The 24,788-nt window shown below is 41.3% G+C and overlaps 2 protein-coding genes across 2 annotated transcripts in view; both read right to left on the bottom strand.

Annotated features, from left to right (window-relative positions):
* Positions 1 to 304: 304 nt before the first annotated feature.
* Positions 305 to 10,899, bottom strand: slc35e3 (solute carrier family 35 member E3). Its single transcript, XM_026909923.3, has 5 exons — positions 10,317 to 10,899; positions 8,429 to 8,539; positions 7,072 to 7,230; positions 2,163 to 2,245; positions 305 to 666 (listed from the first exon to the last, which is right to left on the bottom strand). The coding sequence occupies exons 1-5, from the start codon at positions 10,716 to 10,718 to the stop codon at positions 480 to 482; spliced, it is 942 nt and encodes a 313-aa protein (XP_026765724.1). The 5' UTR covers positions 10,719 to 10,899; the 3' UTR covers positions 305 to 479.
* Positions 10,900 to 12,791: 1,892 nt separating this feature from the next.
* The window catches only part of nup107 (nucleoporin 107), a 19,038-nt gene continuing 7,041 nt past the window's right edge, over positions 12,792 to 24,788 (bottom strand). Inside the window, exons 12-26 of the mRNA XM_034313370.2 lie at positions 23,215 to 23,305; positions 22,909 to 22,988; positions 21,952 to 22,011; positions 19,326 to 19,471; positions 18,336 to 18,384; positions 18,148 to 18,217; positions 17,948 to 18,063; positions 17,294 to 17,483; positions 16,175 to 16,287; positions 15,801 to 15,903; positions 15,414 to 15,574; positions 14,808 to 14,933; positions 13,771 to 13,884; positions 13,133 to 13,300; positions 12,792 to 12,980 (exon numbers count right to left, since the gene is read on the bottom strand). Coding sequence (XP_034169261.1) covers positions 12,873 to 12,980; positions 13,133 to 13,300; positions 13,771 to 13,884; positions 14,808 to 14,933; positions 15,414 to 15,574; positions 15,801 to 15,903; positions 16,175 to 16,287; positions 17,294 to 17,483; positions 17,948 to 18,063; positions 18,148 to 18,217; positions 18,336 to 18,384; positions 19,326 to 19,471; positions 21,952 to 22,011; positions 22,909 to 22,988; positions 23,215 to 23,305 — 1,695 coding nt within the window. The 3' untranslated portion in view covers positions 12,792 to 12,872. The remainder of the gene's footprint in view (positions 12,981 to 13,132; positions 13,301 to 13,770; positions 13,885 to 14,807; positions 14,934 to 15,413; positions 15,575 to 15,800; positions 15,904 to 16,174; positions 16,288 to 17,293; positions 17,484 to 17,947; positions 18,064 to 18,147; positions 18,218 to 18,335; positions 18,385 to 19,325; positions 19,472 to 21,951; positions 22,012 to 22,908; positions 22,989 to 23,214; positions 23,306 to 24,788) is intronic.

Below are 24,788 nucleotides of genomic sequence, written 5' to 3'. Positions count from 1 at the left end.
ATAGAAATAAATACAAAAGAAAGAGAAAGAGAGAAAGAAAGAGAGAAGGAAAAAGAGAGAGAGAGAGAGAGAGAGAGTTATGGAGAAGTCAGTGGAAGTGAAAACGCTGCTGATCTGCATGAAGCAGTGTGAAGTGAGGAGAACATTCTCGAGCTCACACACACCAGCACTGTCTGTGTACATGTGTGTGAGTATATGTGTGTGTGTGTGTGTACGTGTGTGTGTGTATATGCGTGTGTGTGTGTGTTGATGAAGTGTTGAACTCAGGTGCACACTGGGATTAAGAACTGTAAGACGAGCAGCGTTCACGTTTTCAGTACTTTATTTAAATTCTGAATAAAACACTGTGAGGTGTAAAAATAGTTCCTTCTGAAATGTGAGAGACGATTGAAAGCGTGCCGAGGCGTCCGTGTCTGAACGCGGCCCGTGTCTGAACGCGGCCCGTGTCTGAACGCGGCCCGTGTCTGAACGCGGCGTGTTCAGGGTCTCTGAGCGAGCCGGCTCTTGCTCTCGTCCTGCTCGCTCAGTTTGAGGTGTGTGTAGGTCAGGATGCCGCACAGCGTGCAGGCGATGCCCAGGCCCTGGTGCACAGACAGCGGGTCGTGGAACAGCAGGTAGCCCCCCAGCAGCGTGATGCAGAACTTAAAGTGTCCAAACATGTTGTAGCTGTGAGGCGCAGGGGTTAAAGGTCAACAACACACATTTACACACATTCACACACTTTTACACATTCAAACACATTCACACACCTCGCTGAGGGTCAGCAGCCCGGGATCATTATGATCAAGAAAGTTTTTTTTTTTTTTTTTTTTTTTTTAAAAAAGAAGAAAAAGACAGAACAACATAAAATGTAAAAAGGAATAAAAAAAGAAAAAGGTAAAACAAAATAGAGGAAAAAGAAAGAAAGAAGAAAAGAAAGAAAGAAAAAGAAAGAAAGGTACACATAAAAGTAGGGAAAAGAGGAATGTAAGAAAATAAAATAGAAAAAAACAAAAGCAAGAATAAAAAAGAAAACAAAGGCAAGCAAGAAGGAAAAAAGAATGAAAGAAATGCAAAATCAAGAAATAATAAAATCCAGAAAGAAAGAAAGAAAGAAAGAAAGGAAAAATCAGACAAAAGAGGAATGTAAGAAAATGAAATTTAAAGTAGACAGGAAAAATAAAACAAACAACAAAAGCATGAAAGAAAAACTCAGTAAGGAAAAGAAGGGACAGAAAAGAGAGGTAAATAAAGTAAATGAAATTATTTAATAAACAAAGAGAAAAAACAAAAGGTAAAAGGGAAATAAAAACAGATAAGAATAAGAAAAAAAAAGGGAAGAGGAAATATGGGACATAAAGTAAATAGAAAGAAAAACAGAAACAGACAACAAGGGAAGAAAATGAAGAAAAATATAAAAGACAAAAAGAAGAAAGGATAAAAAAGTAAAGCCAAAAGCATATTAAAAATAGAAATGAGGAAAAAATAGAAGGCAAAAAAACCAGAATAAAATGCAGAGGAAAAATTAATAAAGATAGAAAGAGAGAAAAAAAAGTAAGGAGAATATACAATAAAGAAAAAGGAAAGAGAAAGGAAGAAAAGTGAAGAATGAAAAGGAAAGAATAAAGAAATAAACTGATAAAGAAAAACAAAATGAAGAAAAGGTAAAAGAAAAAGTAGAAAAAAGAAAAGGGGTGAAAAAAGGTGGAGGAAAGTGTAAAAGAAATAAGTAAAGGAATGAGAGGAAAATATGGAAAGAAAAGAAAGTAATACAGGAGGGAAATAAGAGAAAAATAAGGAAAGAATAGACAGATAAGAGGAGAGGAAAAAAAGAAAATGAATAAAGGAATGGATGAAGTGAGGAGAGGAGAGGGAAAGAAAGGAGAGATGAAGAATTCCAGAGGGAATTTAAATACTAAAGGAAGAAAAATGACAGATACTTAAGTGTGGAAGTGTGAAATGAGGAGAGAAAAAAAAAAAGATGTGAATGGTTGTGTATTGATGACGTCATCTCCTGGAAGTGATGCAGTCGTGTAGTTATTGTGTTACAGGATTAAAGTCACAGCTCCCTCTAGTGGTGAAGCTCAGCAACTCTACAGCTGGGAATCAGACACTGCTTTCATTCCACACAGAAGAGGAAGAATTCATCAGACATAAAGATATAAAGCAGAGAGAAAGGATACGTGACAGGAGACGTGTTCCCGATGATCCAGTAGATGGACAAATTCACCAGGAAGGCGACAATACCAGACAGAAACACCATCGCCTGGAAACATTAATAACAATAATAATTATATATTAAAAAAAAGAAAAATTAAATTGTTCACTAAACAACAAAATTCACTGTATGATAACATTATGAGATCGGATTATAATTTCCTGTTATTTCCCATTTCTTTAAAAATGCTGTGACGTTTTCACGTTATTAGTTCGACAAAATCTCGTAACTGGGAATTTCCAACCTACGACTAATGGGAATTTCTGAGTCCGGCGTATGATGTCATGTCAACATGGCCGCTCACACCGTCAACAGTAAACAGAATATCACTTCACTACTCTAAAAGTGCATTAGGTGTTTTTTTTTATTTTTTAAGACTAGGTTTCTGACAGTATGTAAGCAGGTTTGACGTTTCAGTGTTTGGTCCCATTCTCGCTCATGTTCACAAAGCTCCGCCCCCAGGACCTACAGCGGCCCGTGTCTATAAAATGACTGACAGGAGCCGCATCCGAACACAAACAAGCATTCCGGACCGGAGGTCAGTTTTCCAAACGGGTTTTCTCAGCCACTTCGTACACTTCTGCTTGTTTGTTCGTCACCTTTATTTAACCAGGATAAAAAAACTCATTGAGATAAAATCTCTTTTACAAGAGTGACCTGGCCAAGAAGACAGCAAAAAACACAACAATTAAAAACACAACAACAGTTAACACATTAAGGAACCCCCCCCCAACACACACACACACACACACACACACACACACACACACACCCCAGAGAGGGGAAAATAAGTGGAAATAAATAAATAAATGGAACAGAAATACAAAAAATACGTAATAATATACAATCAAATATCAAATAATGTGTGCATGTGTATGTGTGTGTGTGTGTGTGTGCATGTGTGTGCGTGTGTGTGTGTGTGTGTGTGCATGTGTATGTGTGTGTCAGTGTGTGCAGAAGCAACTTCCAGTAGTTATTTAGTTATTAAGTGCTGTAAATTCAAGCAGTGAAGGGAGAAGAGTTTTAAGTGTTCCTGTAAGTTGTTCCTCATTGTTGAGGCATTAAAATTCTGACAAAGTCATGGCTTAAACCAATATATTTTTTTTATATCATGTTCTAAATATCTTCCAGGTTATTTGTACAAGTAAGAAATAATAAAAAAAATCGACTATTGCACCTTTAAATATGTTTATAGTGGTATTTACATGTACATGAAGGGATTTGAAAAACAAACTAAAGTATCTTAAATTCAAATCTAAAAGACTGGTAGCCTGTGCAGCTGTTTAAGAACAGGCGTAATGCGAGCTCGCATTCTAGTGCGTGTCGAGAGTCACTCAGCGGCAGTTACAGAGAGAGCGTTACAGTAATCCAGACCAGTTAATACAAAGGGATGTATGAGTCTATCAGCAGTTGAGAGAACCTCACAGACCTTGGGATACCTTTCTGACGAGAAACTCCCATCAACTCCCAGATTTTTGACCCTCATAGACCGGGACTCCGGAGAACCCGGCACGTCTTTTCTCTGACCTCCATTCCCGATAACAAAGATTTCTGTTTTATCATTGTTTACCTGCAGAAAATGATGACACATCCAGGACCTGATGTCCTTTCAGCAGTCAGATAAAGAGCAGATAGACCTTTGAGGGTCAGGAGCCGTTTGTCGTCTGCGTACTGATGGAAGATTAAATAGTGTCAGTCCCAGGATTGAACCTTGAGAGACTCCACAGGACAAAGTATCACACTTAGATGAGCAATTATCAAGAGCGACATCATATTCACCACCACTTGGGTGGCATCGATTTAAAACCGATTTAATACAGGACCAGAGAGTCAGACCCAGTCTTGTAGCTGACTGAGTATGGGTGTAACGATATACTCCGGTCACGATTCGATTCTCAGAATATTTTGAACAAAAGCTGAATGAAAAAAAAAGATCACTGAAAAGATTTTTTATTTCTGAATCATTAACAATGCAAAACAATGTGCATTTTTTGTCTGTATGAAACTAAATAAATTGAAAATTGCTATGAACAGAGGTTTAATATCATAAACAAAATGTACTACAGGTTCACCATATCTTAAAAATATGGATATTTTTATAAATTTAAAAATTCTCCCCAAAATTTTGACTGAATAAACAAAGTGTCTGACCTCAGGACTTTAAAAATGATTGACGGAAACATTATGAGCTCCGTAGCAGAAACAGAGCTCCAAATTCGGCTAAAATGCCCGATTTCCACAGCCTTTGGTATTGTTTGGAAGCTACTGAAGAGCACTTTTTAACTGCTATAACATGGTCATGTGACCATATAACGTATAACACGTGTCGTCACTGCAATCCGGAGCTATCTGGTTTCAAGTGCAGAACTTGCAGCTCTCCATGAAAGACCGTGACCATGTGACCACGTATTTAAACTCTATGTGCAGATTGGGACGTCTGGTGTTCAAACAGTGCAAATGCATTAGATGCATAATTAATAGAATGCTGATTTCCACGATGTGAATCGTCACATTTTTGCATCACGATGCATCACGTATTGCTACATCCCTATGACTGAGTAATATCTTGCGATCCACTGTGACTAAAGCACCACTGAAGTCTAGAAGAACCAGCATAGATAATCTACCTGCGTCTCGATTTTCTTTAAGATCATTTCTGTTATTGCTGTTATAAACCCAAAAACCCCGACTGAAACACTTCATTCAGGCTGCTGGAACTGAGATGAATTTAGTTAAATGGCTTAAAACCCAGAAAAGGAATGAAACGCAATGAAATCACTCTGTAATCGATAAAAACAGAGATTCTGTGGATAAATACCTTGTTGTTAGTGACTGATTAATCATGTTCAGAATGTCACTTGAGAGTAAGCCTAATACTTTTTTTTTTATTAAAAGTAGTTAAAAGGGCAGCTGGAAGATTTCAGTAGTGAGATGACTTTTGAAACTTATGAAGTTAAAATACTAAAATACTCCTTATTTACTAGCATGTCTAGTCCTTCTTGTTACTAATATGTACACTTGAAATAAAATATACTTTAAACAGGAAGAAAGCCATTGAAAACAACTTGACCTTGCTGTGACCTTGACCCTGTTCCAAAAATCGAATCAGTTCATCCTACAAAAGTTCAACTACTCGTTCTTGAGATACCGCACAAACGAGAATCTCAGAGACATTAAAAAAAAAACTAATCTCTACTCTTCTATAAATACAGACATGAAGGACTCAAGATTAGCTGAAAACGCATCAAATTGTGTACGCATGGTGGAAAGATTTCTGTCGCTGCTCCGCATTGGATTGGATTGAATGGGAGAGAAATTTCAGGTGATGAACTGACGCGCAGCCTTAGAGAAAGTGCTAGAATTTTGTTAAACATGGACTCCATTAGGACTTTATCAGAATGTCTCTGCTGATGTGTTCTACTTAACAATGTTTTATTTCTGATATCATTACCTATAACAGTACATAACATTAAACATGTCGATTTCCTTATCGCTGTACAATCACACACACGTACACTACAAACACATTCATATAATGTCATGACGTTTTCACAAGGAATCTTACAGGAGTTATACACCTTAATGAACACGTGTTACAGTTTATAGCGAGCTTTATTACGCATTATGAACTGTTAACCTAATGCCTAAACATAAGTAGCGTTCTTAACATATTATAACACCAATACCAAGGAATTTGGATGGTGCATCGTTACAGTGCCTTGATTTTTCTGATCATTTTTATTTAAATGATCAGAAAAATCACAATACTTTAAAACTTTTTTGTAAATTTAGGGTTTAGTGCTAACTTAAGTTTAGAACTTTCTATTAAATTGTGAGATACTGTACAAATCACAGCAAATGCAGTTCATTTAATAATTTAAACATATAAATAAGAATATAATATAAATGAACTCTATATCAGTTGCTTTAGAAATAATCTGCGGGATCTTTGGGATTGGTGATTATAATGTGTTATAAACCCTATTTATAATGCATTCTGTTAACACTTTATAAACACACAATAAATACTGAACGCATTATAACCTGTTATGAGTGTATTTATATTCATGTTATTGTACACATGGCCTTCGTAGCGTAGAACGTGTCTGTTCCTAAAACATGCTCCTGAAACTGCGAAGAGCAATACATCAATGATTACAATTTCCAAACTTTTTATCCATTTATAGTTACATTTAATGTCGCTGTTCCGGTTCTCTCTAACGTTATAGCAGCTATAAACAGTCATTCCCTCATCAGCCTCTCTGTTTTCTCTCTCTTGAAGTTAATAAGACAAAAAAAAAAATACAACACAGCACAAAGTGTCCTGACACTGGAGACTCCTTCCATATAATGTTAAATAAACACATTTCTCCTTACAGAAAATGTCACCATGTCGTGCCGTAAGTCGTAGAACGTATTAGAACAAGAGCATTAATATACACCTGTGATTTGCAGCTGCACTACTTTCAGAGCTGCTGTTATAGGAAATTAATCAACACCTCCTGACCAATCAGAACTGAGAATTCAGCACGGCTGTGGTGAACTGGATTTCAAAAAAAATAAATAAATAAATAAATAAAAGTTCTTTTCGAAATGAATTACTGTTGTTAGTTTATGAAGCCGTGCAGTATTACGTGTGTGTCGAGGAGTGTAGGGAACACGGCTTGAAAAACACACCACCTGAACAAAACTGCTCTTTGTTCAATGTTCTAACACACGCTGCTCAGTTTAAAAAGTGTGTGTGTGTGTGTGTGTTTTCAGGAAATTCCTGTGGCTCTGTGCGAGGTGTGTCTGACAAATGAAACAGAAGGTTCTCTTTCTCTCTCTCTCTCACACACACACACACACACACACTCACTCACACACTCACTCACCAGGGCCTGCAGAGACCAGGGACCGAAGATGCCCCCCTCTCCGGTGAGGGGCTCGAAGAAGGGGACGAGTATGAGGAGGAAAGCGGAGGACATGGGCGCCTGGTAATACAGCAACTGCATGGAGTTCACCTGCAGCTCGTGCTGCTTCGCTCCGACCCACTGGAACACACACACACATACACACACACACACATACACACGCATACACACGCATACACACACACGCATACACACGCATACACACATACATACACATACACAAGCATACACACAGGACCACCGTTAATTATCTCACATTTAAACACTGACCATAATGTCAGTTTTTCCATCACTGACACTGTATAGTAATAATAATAATAATAATAATAATAATAAGAAGCACCAATCAGCAGGAAAAAAAATTACCATCTGCTCCGGCTCTATCTTTAATATAAGGTTTTTTTCCCCTCAAAATTTTAAACCCTTAGAGTGTGCTCGTCATGTCGAAATAATACTCGAAGACGGCCGTTGCTATGGCAACACAGACACCGCCATGATGGCTAGTTTTTATCTAAAACTTTTTTTTTTTTTTACACGTCTCTCACTGTTTTTTTTTAAGACATAAAACTACTTTCTGTAAAATAAAAATCTATAAGACTTTTTTTTTAAAGGATAATGTTGGACTTTTTAGCCATTTATATTTACGTTCAAGTTAGTTCCTGTTCTCGCTTACGTTATAGCAGCTATAAACATACGTTCCCTCACCAGCCTCTTTTTTCCTCTCTAAGTTAATAAAACCAAAACACAGCACAAAGCGTAAACTTCTCTATCCTGAAGACGTCAGAAAACTTCAACTTACAGCTTTACCCCTGAGCCCTGACACTGGAGACTCATTCCATAAATGTTAAATAATACAATCATGTGTTTATGTGGAGCGTCTGCTGTAGGAGTGAATGAGCTGTTACTATAGAAACAGTAATGTATTAGAGCGAGCGCGTTAATATAAACCTGTGATTTGCAGCTGCACTACTTCATAAAAAATTAATCAACAGTTTCTGACCAATCAGAATCCAGAATTCAACGCTGCTATGTGGTACCATAAATAACAGGAAATGTGTGATGGATTTTTGTTTTGTTTTTTTTTTAAACATCACCAAGCTTTTAATATATTTATAGCTGTTAAATACGAGGTCGCCAAAGACGTAAGTATTTTAGACAGAAGTTTTTACAAGAAACCTGTTTATTACCGTAAAGGAGCGTAGCGTAAACGTCACGTTTCACTTTTACGCTTCAGAGTGTGACGTGAGCGAGAGAGGCTCTGCAAAAAGAAAAACACAGCAGGAGCTGAAACACTCGCAGATTGTTAGAAACATCTTACCACTTGGTACAGAGAGGTGACCAGGACCCCCAGCGTAGCGAAGACGATCCCCAACAAGTTAAACTTCACATCGTAGTAGGAGTTCAGGACGACCCCTAACGTGATCGGCACCTTACAGAGCAAAAAAAAAAAAAAATAAATAAATAAAAAATTCATTCTCTTAATTAATCAGAAATACAATAAAACGGAGGAAAAGCACCGACTGGAGCACACAAATGTGTTTATCCGCCTTTAAATATAGCTCCTATTTCTCTTAAAATGCATTTCGTTTTTAAATTACGCCTCTTATAATGAAAAAATAGTTTGATTAGAACTAATTATACTTTAATTGTTAAATTCTTTGTGCACTGACTGCTGGATTCAACTCACAATCTGATGAACTTTTATTTTTTTATTTTAAATGACTGTATTAATGTGTGTGAGCACACACACACGCACGCACGCACACACACACGCACGCACACACACGCACACACGCACGCACACACACACGCACACACGCACGCACACGCACGCACGCACACGCACGCACAAACACACGCACGCACACACACACACACACGCACGCGCGCACACACACGCGCACACACACACGCACACACACACACGCACACACACGCTGTTACGGCCTATGCCTTGAGTGTGTATTCTCCCTCATGTGACGTCATGTCTCTCCTAATCTTTCTCTCTGAGTCTGATGGTTTAGGTCCGCCTTTGTGCAGCTGCGTCTCATGGCATGAGTCTTGATTAACTGTTAAGGACGCTGAAGTGGAGCATGGCAGGGGGAAGGAGATCCACCAGCAAACAAGTTTTATTAACCTTATTTTTCTTCTTTAATTTTGGTTGATTAATCTTTGTTGACCTTATATTTTGGAGTTGTTTCGTGGTTTGATTGTGGTTTTTCTTTCGAAAGTTCTTTTAGGAACATTTTTTGTTTTTCCTTTTTTTGTCTTGATATGTGTTTCCTTTGTGTTATGTTTAGTTTTGTTGTTTAAATAAATGTATTTTTTTTGCATGATATCTAGATATATAGACTTGATGCACTGTGTTGTGTCATGACGTGATGCTCTGTGTCGTGACGTGATGTGGTGCTCTGTGTTGTGACGTGATGCTCTGTGCTGTGACGTGATGCTCTGTGTTGTGACGTGACGCTCTGTGTTGTCGTGACATGATGCTCTGTGTTATGTCGTGACGTGATGCTCTGTGTTGTTGTGACGTGATGCTCTGTGTTGTGTCGTGACGTGATGCTCTGTGTTGTGACGTGACGTGATGCTCTGTGTTGTGACGTGACGTGATGCTCTGTGTTGTGACGTGACGTGATGCTCTGTGTTGTGACGTGACGTGATGCTCTGTGTTGTGACATGACGTGATGCTCTGTGTTGTGTCATGACGTGATGCTGTGTTGTGATATGATGTGATGCTCTGTGTTATGTCGTGACGTGATGCTCTGTGTTGTTGTGACGTGACGCTCTGTTTTGTGTCATGACGTGATGCTCTGTGTTGTGTCGTGACGTGATGCTCTGTGTTGTGACGTGACGTGATGCTCTGTGTTGTGACGTGACGTGATGCTCTGTGTTGTGACGTGACGTGATGCTCTGTGTTGTGACATGACGTGATGCTCTGTGTTGTGTCATGACGTGATGCTGTGTTGTGATATGATGTGATGCTCTGTGTTATGTCGTGACGTGATGCTCTGTGTTGTTGTGACGTGACGCTCTGTTTTGTGTCATGACGTGATGCTCTGTGTTGTGTCATGACGTGATGCTCTGTGTTGTGACGTGACGTGATGCTCTGTGTTGTCGTGACGTGATGCTCTGTGTTGTTGTGACGTGACGCTCTGTGTTGTGTCGTGAGGTGATGCTCTGTGTTGTGAAGTGACGTGTCTCACCAGAGTGAGTTTGATCTTGGTGGAGAAGCTCTTCTTGTAGAAGGTGGTCTGGATGAGGATGATGACCGGGGTGGTCATGGCTTTGGCCAGCTGGTACGTCCCGATGGTGTTGTTCTGCAGAGACAGGTTGGTGAAAGCCACGAAGCCACAGAAGCTCAGCGCCAGGAGCAGGATGTTGGAAGCTCTCAGCCTCTTCGGAGAGAAAATGTTCATCTTCTGGCAGAAGAAGAGCCCGAGCCAGGTGACCACGAAGTGCACCAGGGTCAGGGTCATGTTGGGGAAGCCGTAGTGCACGTAGATCCATTTATTCATGAAGACGATGCAGATGGAGGAGAGCAGGTTGACCAGCAGTCCTGCCACAATCCGGCTGTTGGAGAAGAGCTTCCCCAGCCTCGGAGGCATGCCGGAAGTGTTTCACTTTCTGCTCAGTGCTAAAAGAGGAAACAAGAACTCACCTTCCGGAAGTCACCGAGGAGACAGTGAGGTTCAACGACCCGCGTGTCATCGCAGAATGGAGCTCAATCACTGTTCAAACATCTCTCACCCTTCTTCTGCAGCTCCTGGACGCGCGTCTGTGACGTCACTTAAACGCGACGCCGAGCAACAAGAGCTCTGTGCCAATCCACACCGAGTGCACTACAACACACTAGCAAGCACTTAAACAGTGATTGTAAACAAAACAGTTACCATGGTTACAGCAAAGACGTTTATCTCTGTTGATTATGTTGTGATTATATTATATATATATATATATATATATATATATATATATATATATATATATATATATATATATATATTTTATATATATATATATTTTTTTCTCTAGAAGAAGAATAAAACTTTATGAAACTGTTATTTTTGCTCGTTGCCATGGTGAAAACTGTTTTTTTATTTTGCATTTTTATAATGCACACAATATACCTGATATCTTACATTGTATTTTATATTTTAACTTTGTAAATTTTAGTAGCAAATTTTATTTTTATTTTTATATAATAAAATTTTAATATAAATACATTTTTTAAATATAATTTATATTTTCAATGACGTCACAACCTGAAATCACTCTCCTGAATAACGGTTTAGAACACATCACTAACGGCTTCCACGCGCGAGCTCAGCTCTCTACTTAGAACACACGCACGCGGAATGGAACGCGGCCATAGAGGAAGGGCCGAGGAATCAGGCTGACCAATCACAGCGTAGCAGACCCGGAAGAGGGCGTGGTTACAAAAAAAATACACAAACAAAGCGGCTTTTCTTTTGGAATAGCGGAACGGTCGCTGCCACGTCATAATCCTGCGCCACCTAGTGGCACTAATAACTACTGTAACTATAGATAATGTAACTCAGTGAAACAGTTTAAACTGTTTCGAGTCGAGTGCGTGTTTTAAAGCAAATATTTCTTTCTAAATGTAAAGTTCTGTAAGTTGAAAACAAACAAAAACCTAAACTTCACTTTTTTGGGGGGAAGTATGTGGACGGAAAGTTCAGGAATAAAATATATTGCATATATTTGCCTAATGAGCCATTTATTTACATATTTGGAATATATTCATGGTTTGAAAACCCTGGTTTAGATAATCTCAATTAATCTCCAATTAATTTTTGTATTTATAAAAGTGTAGTGTTTAATACGGAGTTACACGTGACAGGGTGGAGTGATGATGTGGCGTTCCTGTTACCACCCAGAAGCTGATTATTTCCCTCTAACAGCACGTCCCCAAGTGTGTTATTCACACCACAGCAATTTACCTTTACAATTTTCATTTATATTAAAGTACAACGTCATACTTTTTAATCTACTGATAGTCACATTGAATGCTGTGGAACGTCTGTGAAAGAAGGTAGTTCCTGTTGTCACTTACGTTATAGCAGCTATAAACAGTCTTTCCCTCACCAGCCTCTCTGTTTTCTCTGTATTGAAGTTAATCAGAGGAAAAAAAACGCAGATTGTTGTGTTACCAAGAAACCAAAAAGCGTAAACTCGTCTGTCCTGAAGATGTCGGAAAACTTCAAGTTACAGCTTTACCTCTGACTGTTACAATGCGCTGACACTGGAGACTCCTGCCTTAAATGTTACATCAAACAATTACACATTTTTTAAAATCCGTTTATGTGGAACATCCGCTAGACAATGAGCTGTTACTATAGAAACCGTAATGGAGTAGAACGAGCGCATTAATATTAACCTGTGATTTGCAGCTGCGCTACTTTAGAGAAGATTCATCAACGCCTTCTGACCAATCAGAATCCAGAATTCAACAGCACTGTGGTTTAAAACTCCACAGGACTTTGAATTATAGCAACGATATGGAGTTAATTAATGCCTACAGCAGCATTTCTCAAATATAACTAAGTTCCTGTTCTCACTTACGTTATAGCAGCTACTGTATAATAATAAAATACATACAAAATATAGCAATTTTTGAGTTGCAGTTAGGGTTTCAGGAGAAATACAAACACACACAGTTTCATAGATCTCACGAAGCTCACACACTTTTATTCAGGTACAAAATAGAAAACAAACAAACAAACATCAGATTATTTTATCTAGGACTGGAGCTCATAGCCGAGAGGATCGAGCCCTTTGTCCAATAACAGCAGAGACGACTCCCTCATCTTCTGAAGAAACTTCTGCAGCTCGTCTTTAGAGAACACCTACACACACACACACACACACACACACACACACACACACACACACACGGTCAGACATGGAACATTTCCTCACACAGAGAAAGGTGTGAGTGTGTGTGTGTGTGTGTGTGTGTGTGTGTGTGTGTGTGTGAATAACAGTGGAGGAGTCTGACCTCGTACAGCCGGTGCTGGTCGGAGGCGATGACGTCAGCGAGGCGAAGGCTCTCCTGGTGTCGCTCGGTTCTCTGCAGCACCGTCAGCAGCAGGAACGTCATCATGGGCAAACACAAGCGCCGGAGCAGAGCCATCTGAATGGAGCGCTCCGAGTCCACCTCCGCATCCTGAACCGAATACAGCGGAAATAAAACACAGAGAGAAAGAAAAACATTTAATCCCCTAATCGCTCTTCTTTCTTAGAAAGATATTCATGTGAATTCATGAATTTCCATAAAATCTTCTACACCGTCAGTGTTCACTGTATCACGTTATAATGACGGCATGAAAGAGAGAGGAAAGAGGAAAAGTAAATCTAACCGGCGCTGCCAAGTCAGAAATATTTATGTTTGTTTATAATTTAATGCCATGGCAGCTACCATGGCTAGTTTCATGGGTTAAATTGTAGCAAAAGCTTTTTTAAAGTTTATCTTTGACAAAAAATCTCAAACTAAATCTGGCAAAGTCAGAAATAGAGCGAATGTTGTTTGGATTAGTTCAGGTCAGCAGCCCTAATCAGCAGAGATGTCACCGAGACTGACTGGTACACAGGCCACACCCTTTTTACTGTGTGTGTGTGTGTGCGTGTGCGTGTTACCTCTCTGACATCCACCATCCAGCCTCCGTCCACAAACAGCAGCACGTTGTAGATCCTCTCCTTCACCTCCTCAGTCAGAGCGTCCAGCCGCCCCTGCCAGTTCTCATACTCTATCTACACACACACACATTTTATATAATATAATATAATATACATACATACACACACACACACACACACACACACACACACACACACACAAAGAGAGACAGAGAGATAGACAGATACACCCACAAAAACAAAAAACGTGCACAAACAAATGTAAATACAGAAAAAAAAACACATACACACACCAATACATTACACACACGTTATATACACTCACATACCCATACATACAAACATTACACACACACGTTACATACACAGACGTTACATACACAGACGTTACATACACACACCAATACGTTTTACACACACACACGCACACGCACACACGTTACATACACACACAAACCATACACACCCCAATACGTTACACACACACACACACACACACACACAATTATATACACTCACATACCCATACATACAAACATTACACACACACGTTACATACACAGACGTTACATACACACACCAATACGTTTTACACACACACACACACACACGCACACGCACACACGTTACATACACACACAAACCATACACACCCCAATACGTTACACACACACACACACAATTATATACACTCACATAACCATACATACAATCACACACACACATGCACACGTTATATACACACAAAAACCCATACACACACACCAATACATTACACACACACACACACACACACACATTATATACACACATACCCATAAACACAAACACACACAGAGTGAGAATTTTGAATACAGAGGTTTTCTTTCCTTTTGAATACAACCTCAATATCTACAAAGCAGATTCAAACTATAGACAGTATGTGTCTTAAACCTACATGTCATTTCTACTTGTGTTTGTGTTTGTGTGAGCGTGTGCGTGTGCGTGTGTGTGTGTGTGTGTGTGTGTGTGTGTGTGTGTATACTCTAGGTCAGCACCTTGTACTCTTTCTCCTTCATCTCGTAGGCGACGGTCTCTGTGAACTTGGCCTGGGTGGGTGGGGTGGGCTTCACGGGGGGCGAGTTCATGTGTCTGAACCACTCATTAAAGGCTTCATGAGCTTCCTGTTCACACGCGCACACACACACACACACACACACACACACACACACACACACACACACACTTCATATGACTTGTATAAAATGCAAGGGAACAGCAGCCATTTTAAGAAACATCTCAAACACTACAGCATCAACTCCATTCTAAAAAGTCAGGATGGCTTCACAGTGATTTTATTTTTGAGCATTCTCGGCAGGGTATTACCCATAATGCACTCTGAGCGCAGCTGTTTTGCTATCTCCATCTGATACCACGGCGCTGTTGAATTCTGGCTTCTGATTGGTCAGGAGGCGTTGATTTATTTTCTCAACAGCTGCTCTGACAGTAGTGCAGCTTTATATTAATGCGTTATGGTTGCTATAGTAACAGCTGATGCAGAGGGACTTTTACAAACGGATTAAGAAACGCGTGCAATCGCTGATATGGTGAAGACGTTTATTTAACGTTTTTGGAAGGAGTCTCCAGTGTCAGTGCTTTCTCACCAGGTAGGCTCGGATACAGAGGTGTTCTCGGATGGCGTTCTCTTCCTCGGCAGGCAGCGGCGTGTTCATTCCCTGCTCCTCCCACTGCCGGTAAATTTCCCGCATGGAATCTTCTGGAACTTTGGCGAAGACCAGCTTAGCAGCGTCGTGCTTCTTAGAGGCTGGAAGGAAAGAAAAGAAGAAAAAAAGAGGTGACCTGGTGAAGAGAGGAAGTACGAGGACAAGGCAGGATGTAGAGTAAGATATTTTGGATTTATTTTTTCTCTAAAAAAGTTTATATTTAATTATATTTAAAACGTCATTCACGCTAAAAAGAAATAAAATTAGCTCTCTAATGCTAGCCATCTGGTTTGTTTTCAGTTTCGCAGTGAAAAATGATTGACGCACCCAGGAACTTCCTCATGATGGCGTTGCTCTGCTTCAAGGCCTCCGCACGCTGGGCGGGGTCAAACACCAGCCAATCAATGACGTCGATCTTCTGACGATCCTCCTGTTCAGCGCAGTGAGACAGAGTCGCATCAACTAAATGACACGTTCTTATTTTTTCCTGGAACGTTCTAGAAAGTCTATAAAATTATGATGTCATCATGTACATGTGGGCGGGGCAAAATAATACTAACCAATCATATCACATCATGTCTCATTGTCTATCCTCAAATGAAAATGATGAGGAAATTTCACGTGTAAATTATGATTCCCTATGATGCGATGAAGATGAGCTACAGTATCTGTGACGTGACGTGACGTGACGCGTGTCGTACCGCTGTAGTGCCCGTGTCCAGCGCAGGAGTGAGGTCATGGTGGGCGAACTCCTCTCCGTCTCTCTCTCGCACCGTCTCCACCACCGTCTTAGTGACCGCCGCGACGTCCAGACCTGAAACACACACACACACACACACACACGATTTACAGAAGAACTGATCAAAGAGCAGAAGGTAAGTGTATGTGTATAAAAATGGATAAAGAGAACGGTAGATGGATTATAGATGGAGCAAGGAAAAGATATAAACGGAATAATTTAAGAATGAATGGATGAGTGAGCAGAAGAATGGATGAACAGAAGGGCGAGTAGAAGGATGTGTGGATGAGCCAAAGGACCGATGGATGGATGGATAGATGGATGAGTGAAAGACTGGACTGACGGAGGAGGACAAGAACAAGTCAAACAGATGAGTAAAAGGAGGGATAGAAAGCAAAAGGATGGATGGATGAGTTAAAGGACGGACTGATGGAGGAAGAAAAGAACAAGCCGAATGATTAGTAAAAGGATGGACTGATAGACAAGTGAAAGGAACAAAAGAGTGGATAAGTGAAAGGACAGATGAGCAAAAGAAGAAACAGACGGATGAATGAAAGGATGGACAGACCAGTGGATAAGTGGAAATGAGTGAAAGGAGATCTGGATGGATGGACAGACGGACGATGGATGGATGGAAGGACAGACAGACAGACGAAAGGACAGACGGATGGATGGGTGGATCAATGGAAAGACAGATGGAGGAATGAGAAAAAGGATGGAAGGATAGATAGATAGATGGATGAGTGGATGGGCAGACGAGGAATGGACGGACAAGTGAAAGGAATGGTGGATGGATGGATGAGCTGAAGGTTGAATGGATGGATGGATGAGCAGAAGGTTGAATGGATGGATGGATGAGCAGAAGGTTGAATGGATGGATGGACTGACAGACGAGTGGAAGGGCAAAGCGAATGATGGATGGACAAGTGAAAGGAATGATGGATGGATGGATGGATGGATGGATGGATGAGCTGAAGGTCAGACAGATCGATGAGCAGAAGGTTGAATAAATGGATGAATGGACAGATGGATGGATGGATGGATGGACGGATGGATGGATGGGTGTGGTGTCTCTCCTCACCAGCTTGCCCTGCGAGCTCCAGGCAGCGTCTGCGCTGTTCGTTCTCTGTCACTTCCTCCAGGAAGCGGGCGTACTGAGTCACGCCCATGTCCGCCGGCAGGTGACTGACGTAGAACGCTATGAGCTCCACCTGCTTCTCCTTCACCAGCAGAGAGATGTAGGCTTTCAGCACATCTACACACACCTCATCCTACACACACACACACACACACACACAGAGATTTCCGTTACAGCTGGAAAGGGCTGAAATGGCTGGAATATGATTTATGATAATACTTGCCAAAAGGAATCTTTTTAAATCATTTGAACGACTCATTTGAGTCAGTTCAGTGAAATGATTCATTAAGATTCAGTTTTTCCAGTTGTGTAGTATGATGATGTTTACATTGATGGCAGACAATAAACAGCATGAGTAATACCGCTAACATCGGATGTTATTTTATAATACAACTGCATCACTGCATGTTTAGATAAAGAATCATTTTTCCCACCAAGAGAATCAAATCTTGCTCTTGACTGAACTGATTCACTTGACTCAGGGAGAGCAGAACTCAAGAAGATTCAGCACATATGCAGTTACAAATACAACTTTCACAATTCAGATGATTGTGTGTGTGTGTGTGTGTGTGTGTGTGTGTGTGTGTATATATATACCTTCAGCTGCATGCCCAGACTGCGATAGAACAGCACCAGGTGAGTCATGAAGCGCAGGAGATGAGCCGGTAATGGTGGTGTCCTTCCTAACCAATCACCAAACTCTTCCAGAAGACCTACAACACACACACACACACACACTCAAAATGTGCCTTAACACTAGTCTGTTCACACACACTGCACCAATCTTGCATTATTACCATCCAGGTCTCCGAGGATGACGAACTTCTGAATAATGTGATAGTGCTCCTTGGTTGCTTCCAGAACTCTCTGTCAATAACACAGACATTAAATATTAGCGATTACGCACGCACGCACGCACACACACACACACACACACACACACACACACGAAAAAGCTTGAGAATAAATCGACTGCGAGACTGACCTTTGACTCGGTTGCTTGTAGCTCTTCAAATACTTTTTCCATCGTCCAACTAAAAGAAAAAAAAAGGATTGGGTTAAATATAGTAGATATAGTACAGATATGCTAACAGTGCAAACAACAAAATCCTAGCAGGCAGAGAGAAAGGACCCTAGTGTATGTCGGTGGATGGGACAATCGTTCCTCTAAAGATTTGTTCAAAACGAACGACTCAGCGCATGCCAGGGAATGATACTGATTCATTCATCTAGTGACTCGTTTATAATGAACGACTCAGGGCATATTAGTGACTGATACTGATTCATTCATCTAGTGACTCGTTTATAATGAACGACTCAGTACATATTAGTGACTGATACTGATTCATTCATCTAGTGACTCGTTTATAATGAACGACTCAGTACATATTAGTGACTGATACTGATTCATTCATCTAGTGACTCGTTTATAATGAACGACTCAGTACATATTAGTGACTGATAATGATTCATTCATCTAGTGACTCGTTTATAATGAACGACTCAGTGCATATTAGTGACTGATACTGATTCATTCATCTACTGACTCGTTTATAATGAACGACTCAGTGCATATTAGTGACTGATACTGATTCATTCATCTAGTGACTCGTTTAAAATGAACGATTCAGTGCATATTAGTGACTGATACTGATTCATTCATCTACTGACTCGTTTATAATGAACGACTCAGTGCATATTAGTGACTGATAATGATTCATTCATCTAGTGACTCGTTTAAAATGAACGATTCAGTGCATATTAGTGACTGATACTGATTCATTCATCTACTGACTCGTTTATAATGAACGACTCAGTGCATATTAGTGACTGATACTGATTCATTCATCTAGTGAATCTTTAAAAAACAGAGATTCAGTGCATGCCAGGGAATGATGCCGATTTGTAAAATAATTTCCCCCAGTTTGAACGTGATTGCTCTGACAGTGAGTGAGTGGTGTATGTGAGTGCTCACCTGGCCTCCAGGTATTCTCTGGGCAGCTCCTCCAGCTCCTCATGACTCAGCCCTGAGGAACGCAGCTCCTGCTCTAGCAACGAGTCTACCAGCACACGGAAATACGCCCACACCGTATCCTCCCACGACTCACACACTGGCAACAACTACATCAACACAGGGTGGGGAGAGAGAAGATAAACCAATGGATTATTTACTCAGACAACAATCACCTTTCTAAGTCTTTCTGGACTTATCAACGTCTAACAGAAGAGGAGCAGGAGCAGCTAAACTAAGGACAGATTCAATACTGATTAAAAAAAAACCAACAACAACAACAAATGATTGATGACTTCAAGGATAACTCTTACACAAGCCATGTGTGGTAAATACTGAGGTAAGAACCTCCAACTCTACATAATACTTGTAGAATATTTTATATAATAAGTTTAGCTTCTCAGCTTATATAGCTTGAAACTGAGTGTGAACCATGGATGATGCAACAGCGAGAAAACTCCTTTCTCTTGCCATACCCTACCCAAAAGAACTGCAAAGTGATAAGTCTAAGAAAGCTTTCAAAGACAGGTTCCTGAGAGAACATCCAGAAACTCTCAGAGCAGATTTTTCTCAAACAGAAGTCACAGATCTCCTGTTCTACACACAACACACTGATGTTTGGCACGAGGTTATCCGTTCCCACCACAAACACTGTACAACAAGGAACATATCGAAAGGCAGACAGATAGTAATAAAGGAAAATGGCAAGGACAGCAATGCTCTGACTGTGAATATCTACCACAAAGGAACAATCATGTTCCAGGGTAACGCCGCCAGGCTCAGTTCTGTTCCAGATGACTTTAATACCTTAAAAGTCCTGAGAGAGAAATACAGTGAGGAAGAGGGTGAGAGGGGCAGGACAGGGACACACAGGGAGGAGGAGGGGCAGAGAGAAGAAGTACAAGACCTTCAGCAAGACCAGACAATAGATAACCTGAGTAAGCAGCTACAGAGCCTCCAAACCAGTCAGCAGTCACCCCAAGAAGAGAAAAGACATCCTGCCCAGCCACCAAGCCCCAAGTCAGGACCACCAAAACCTGCAGCTATATCCACCAAGCCTGCAGCTATATCCACCAAGCCTGCAGCTATATCCACCAAGCCGCAGCCAGAGCCACCAAGCTCGCAGCGATGACGGCCAAACGCCCAACTAGTGACACTAAGCCCACATCGAGGACCACCAAGCCCACATAGAGGACCACTAAACCCCCAGCCAGAGCCACAAAGCCCACAACCAGAGCCACCAAAAATGTAGCAAGGACCACCAAGCCCCCAGCGAGGGCCACCAAGCCCCGAGCCAGAGACATCTAACCCACATGGAGGACCACCAAGCCCCGAGCCAGAGAGATCTAACCCACATGGAGGACCACCAAGTCCCAAGCCAGAGACATCTAACCCACATGGAGGACCACCAAGTCCCAAGCCAGAGACATCTAACCCACATGGAGGACCACCAAGCCCCGAGCCAGAGACATCTAACCCACATGGAGGACCACCAAGCCCCGAGCCAGAGACATCTAACCCACATGGAGGACCACCAAGTCCCGAGCCAGAGACATCTAACCCACATGGAGGACCACCAAGCCCCGAGCCAGAGACATCTAACCCACATGGAGGACCACCAAGCCCCGAGCCAGAGACATCTAACCCACATGGAGGACCACCAAGCCCCGAGCCAGAGACATCTAACCCACATGGAGGACCACCAAGCCCCGAGCCAGAGACATCTAACCCACATGGAGGACCACCAAGCCCCGAGCCAGCGCCACCAAGCCCCCAGTGAGGGCCACCAGAGCAAAAGCCCTGCGAGCCTCAGGAATTTAACAGAAACATAAAAAAAACACAGATATTACAATCTGTCAGGAAACCTGCAGTTGATCAATCCCTCAGTGTCCCATAAAGAAATAATCATCCCACTCATCCCCAAAGGGAGAGACTCCGGCAGAACGATAATCTGGTACAGATCTGAACTCTCCGATTTCATAGTCCCACAAAATTAAATCAACCTCACATTTGGCTTAAAATGAAAAGAGATATTTTAAACGCTATAAATGATTTACTTCTGTGTACAGTATATATCCCTCCCAGTGACTCCCATTATTCTGATGAGAAGATCTTCCTCTGAACTACACTCTGACATTGGCAGCTTCCAGATTTCCAGCTTGAAGACCTGAACTTCGCACAAACACTGAACATCGAGACAGGAACAGCGCAACAACAACGTTGCGGAGACAGAGCTGCACTTTCTAACGGCGTGTATCAATGAAATTAAGTGATAAATGAAATATAGTTTACAATATTGTTATTAATGTTAATTTCTGTTCTCTAATCTCCATTTCTCTATATTGACACTTAATGTTATACCCCATTGTGCTAATTTGTGACATTTTTTTTTTTCCTGTGATGCTTTGGCAATACTGTAAATGTATATGGTCATATCAATAAAGCTTACTGAATTAAATTAAACTGAGTGAGAGAGAGAGAGAGAGAGAGAGAGAGAGACAGCATGTTAAAGATGAAATGGACAAGAAGGAATGATGACATTACACAGAAACTATAAACAATAAAACTCAAAACTCAGATGTGATATTACCTGTCGGAGGTTTCCACTCAGCACAGCATAGATGGCTCTCTCATACCTGTTAAACTGCTCCTGCACACACACACACACACACACACACACACACACACACACCATTCAAATGATACACTTCAGTCACTATAGTACAAGAAGTCAGGTACTAAAAAAGCACACTAACAAAAAGACAAACAGAGAGCGATACAGGGAGAGAGACAGAGCGTGTTATCCTCTGATGATGACAAACACATCTTTTCATAGTCTTTACCCATAATTAATCTTAACATATTATCCTGTTATTAACCTTACATTTTCCATCTGATATCTCCTTTGGCAATAATATAATCTAACATTTGTGCCAGTAAAGCATTGTTACAATTAAGGAAAGAAAAGGAGAAAGACAGAGAGAGAGAGAGAGAGAGAGAGACACAAAGACAGAGAGAGAAAGAAAGAGAGAAAACACAAGAGAGAAAGACATTGGGTGAAATTAGACTGATTTCTCTGAGAGAGACACAGAGAAGGACAACAAGGCTTAAGGGAGCAACATGAGACATCAGTTACACTACTGAGAGAGAGAGAGAGAGAGAGAGAGAGAGAGACATATCCAGGGAAAGAGGGAGACAGAGAGGGATGTTGAAAGACACAGAAAGAGACTTAGAAATTGAGAGACAGAGACAGACAGAGAGACAGATAGTCAGGCAGACAGATAGAAAGGGTGAGAGCGACAAAGAGACAGACAGAAAGACAGAGCAAGACAGATGTGACAGATGAAGACAAAAACAGAGACAGAGAGAGAGACAAAAAGGGAGAGTGACGAAGAGACAGATAGAGAGACAGAGCAAGACAGATGTAAGAGGAAGAGACAGAGAGATAGAAAGAGAGAGAGAGAGACGGACAGACAGAGAGAGACACTGATGAGTTTGTTGGTGTTGTTATTACAGAGTGTGAGACAGATCAGTGTCAAATTCTCACCTCCTCAGCCATCCTCCAACAGCACACCTTCCACACACACCGATGAGGATTCCCTTCCACCGGCTGTAGCTCTGCCCCACCTACACACACACACACACACACACACACACACACACATACACACACACACACACACACACACACAGCTAATCACATGATGAACACCACCACTGTGTAAAAAGAAACTTGGTTTATGATATAATGGAGTTCAAGACATTGAATTTTCACGTGTGTGTGTGTGTGTGTGTGTGTGTGTGTGTGTGTGAGTGAGAGAGAGAGAGAGAGAGAGAGAGAGAAAACTCTGACCTTCACTGTAGTTGGGGTCGTGATAAAGTTTCCAACCTTCCAAGGTGGCAGCGCGCCAGGCCTGACCACATCTCTTACACAGTCTCTGAGCCTACACACACACACACAAACACACACACACACAGAATGAGAGAAATAAACTTCAGGTGTGTTCAACTCTCACCTTTCTGAGCTGTAGAAGTGCGTGTGTGTTTGTGAGAGAGAAACACACACAGTCATTTAATAAGACTAACACCCTGAAAGACTGTCTGTCTCTCTCTCTCTCTCTTTTTGTCTGTATCTGTATGTCTCTCCCTCTCTTACACACTGTCTTTCCCTCTCTCTGTCTAAGTTTTTCATCATCTCTCTGTAGGTCTTTCTCTCTCTCCATTTTTCTATCTCTCACTCTCTCTCTGTCTGTCTTTCTATCTCTATCACTTTCTGTCTGTCTCTCTCTCTGTTGCATGCTGGGGGGTGAGGCTGGTGTGTGGGGTGAGACTGGTGTGTAGCGTGTGGAGTGTGAGAGGTGTGTGGGGTGAGACTGGTGTGTGGGGTGAGACTGGTGTGTAGCGTGTGGGGTGTGAGAGGTGTGTACACACTTTTCTTCTTTGGCTTGTGTGATTGGTGAGTTTGTACTGCTTAGAGGGTTAGTGTGGTGAGGTTTGGGGGGGGGGGGGGGGGGGGGGGGGGGTGTTGGATGGCGTCGGTTTATCTCTCCATCATGGCTTCAGGTGTGTACCAGAAGAGAGTGTAATGGCGGAGGAGTCAGAGAAAAAGTTGGATTTGAACAAATTGCATCTGCATCCCAGATGAATAAAGCAGTAACGGTGTTTGTGAAAAACCAAAGCCTTGTTTATCAGCTTTTAGTGAGTGGAACTGTAATAAATGACATGTTAGTAAATGTGTCACCACTGTTTGCCCCCTCCGTAAGAGTAATCATTTCAAACTGTCCACCTTTTCTGCTGAATGCATTTCAATTTCTTTTAAAATACTATCACTGGGCTGCAAATACCCGGAATTAAAGCATGTCATGTCTTTTAGGAGACAAGTGTTTATGTTCCTTGACTCGCCTGAAAATACGCTCGATATCTTCTTCCTTGAGAAGCATCAAAGGAGAACTTACATGGTGTAAGCGAGCACGAGTAATATGTGCTGTTTTCAATGTGGAGATATCGGTCACAAGCGGCTCTCATGCCCGCATAGGAGACAGGAGGAGGGAGAGGCTAATGGCGGCTCTGAGCGTATTGTTTTTTTCAGTGAGTTAAGTAGGACTTTAAGGCAGTGTGGAGATGATGGTTGTGGTGTTGTTGGAGGAGACTGGAACTGCACAGTGGATTTTACTGTAGATTGCACCACTGAAGTACCACACATGCATTCCGTCTTATCTCTTCAATACTATTAAAGGAATTTAATCTTTTAGACGTGTGAAGAATTAAGAATCCTACAGTCAGACAGTACACATGGGTCAAAGTCTCTGACGATAGTTAGTGCAGCTCGGCTAGACCGAATTTAATAATCCAAACGCTTCAGCAGCAGAATTATCCGATTGGATTTTCTGACCACCACTCGGTTACCCTCACAGCAAATATATCTGT

The sequence above is a fragment of the Pangasianodon hypophthalmus genome, chromosome 18 (genome assembly GCF_027358585.1).
Source record: "Pangasianodon hypophthalmus isolate fPanHyp1 chromosome 18, fPanHyp1.pri, whole genome shotgun sequence".
In the NCBI taxonomy this organism is placed as follows: Eukaryota; Metazoa; Chordata; class Actinopteri; order Siluriformes; family Pangasiidae; genus Pangasianodon; species Pangasianodon hypophthalmus.
The sequence above is the reverse complement of the archived record's forward strand: the minus strand, read 5'-3'. Positions and strand labels throughout refer to the sequence as shown.

Coding starts and splice junctions, on each gene's coding strand:
- slc35e3 (XM_026909923.3), bottom strand. CDS start 10,718: ATGCCTCCGAGGCTGGGGAAGCTCTTCTCCAACAGCCGGATTGTGGCA. Junction 8,540..10,316: donor CCAAGATCAAACTCACTCTG/GTGAGACACGTC, acceptor TTGCTCTGTAAG/GTGCCGATCACGTTAGGGGT. Junction 2,246..7,071: donor CCTGGTCTCTGCAGGCCCTG/GTGAGTGAGTGT, acceptor TAATGTTTCCAG/GCGATGGTGTTTCTGTCTGG.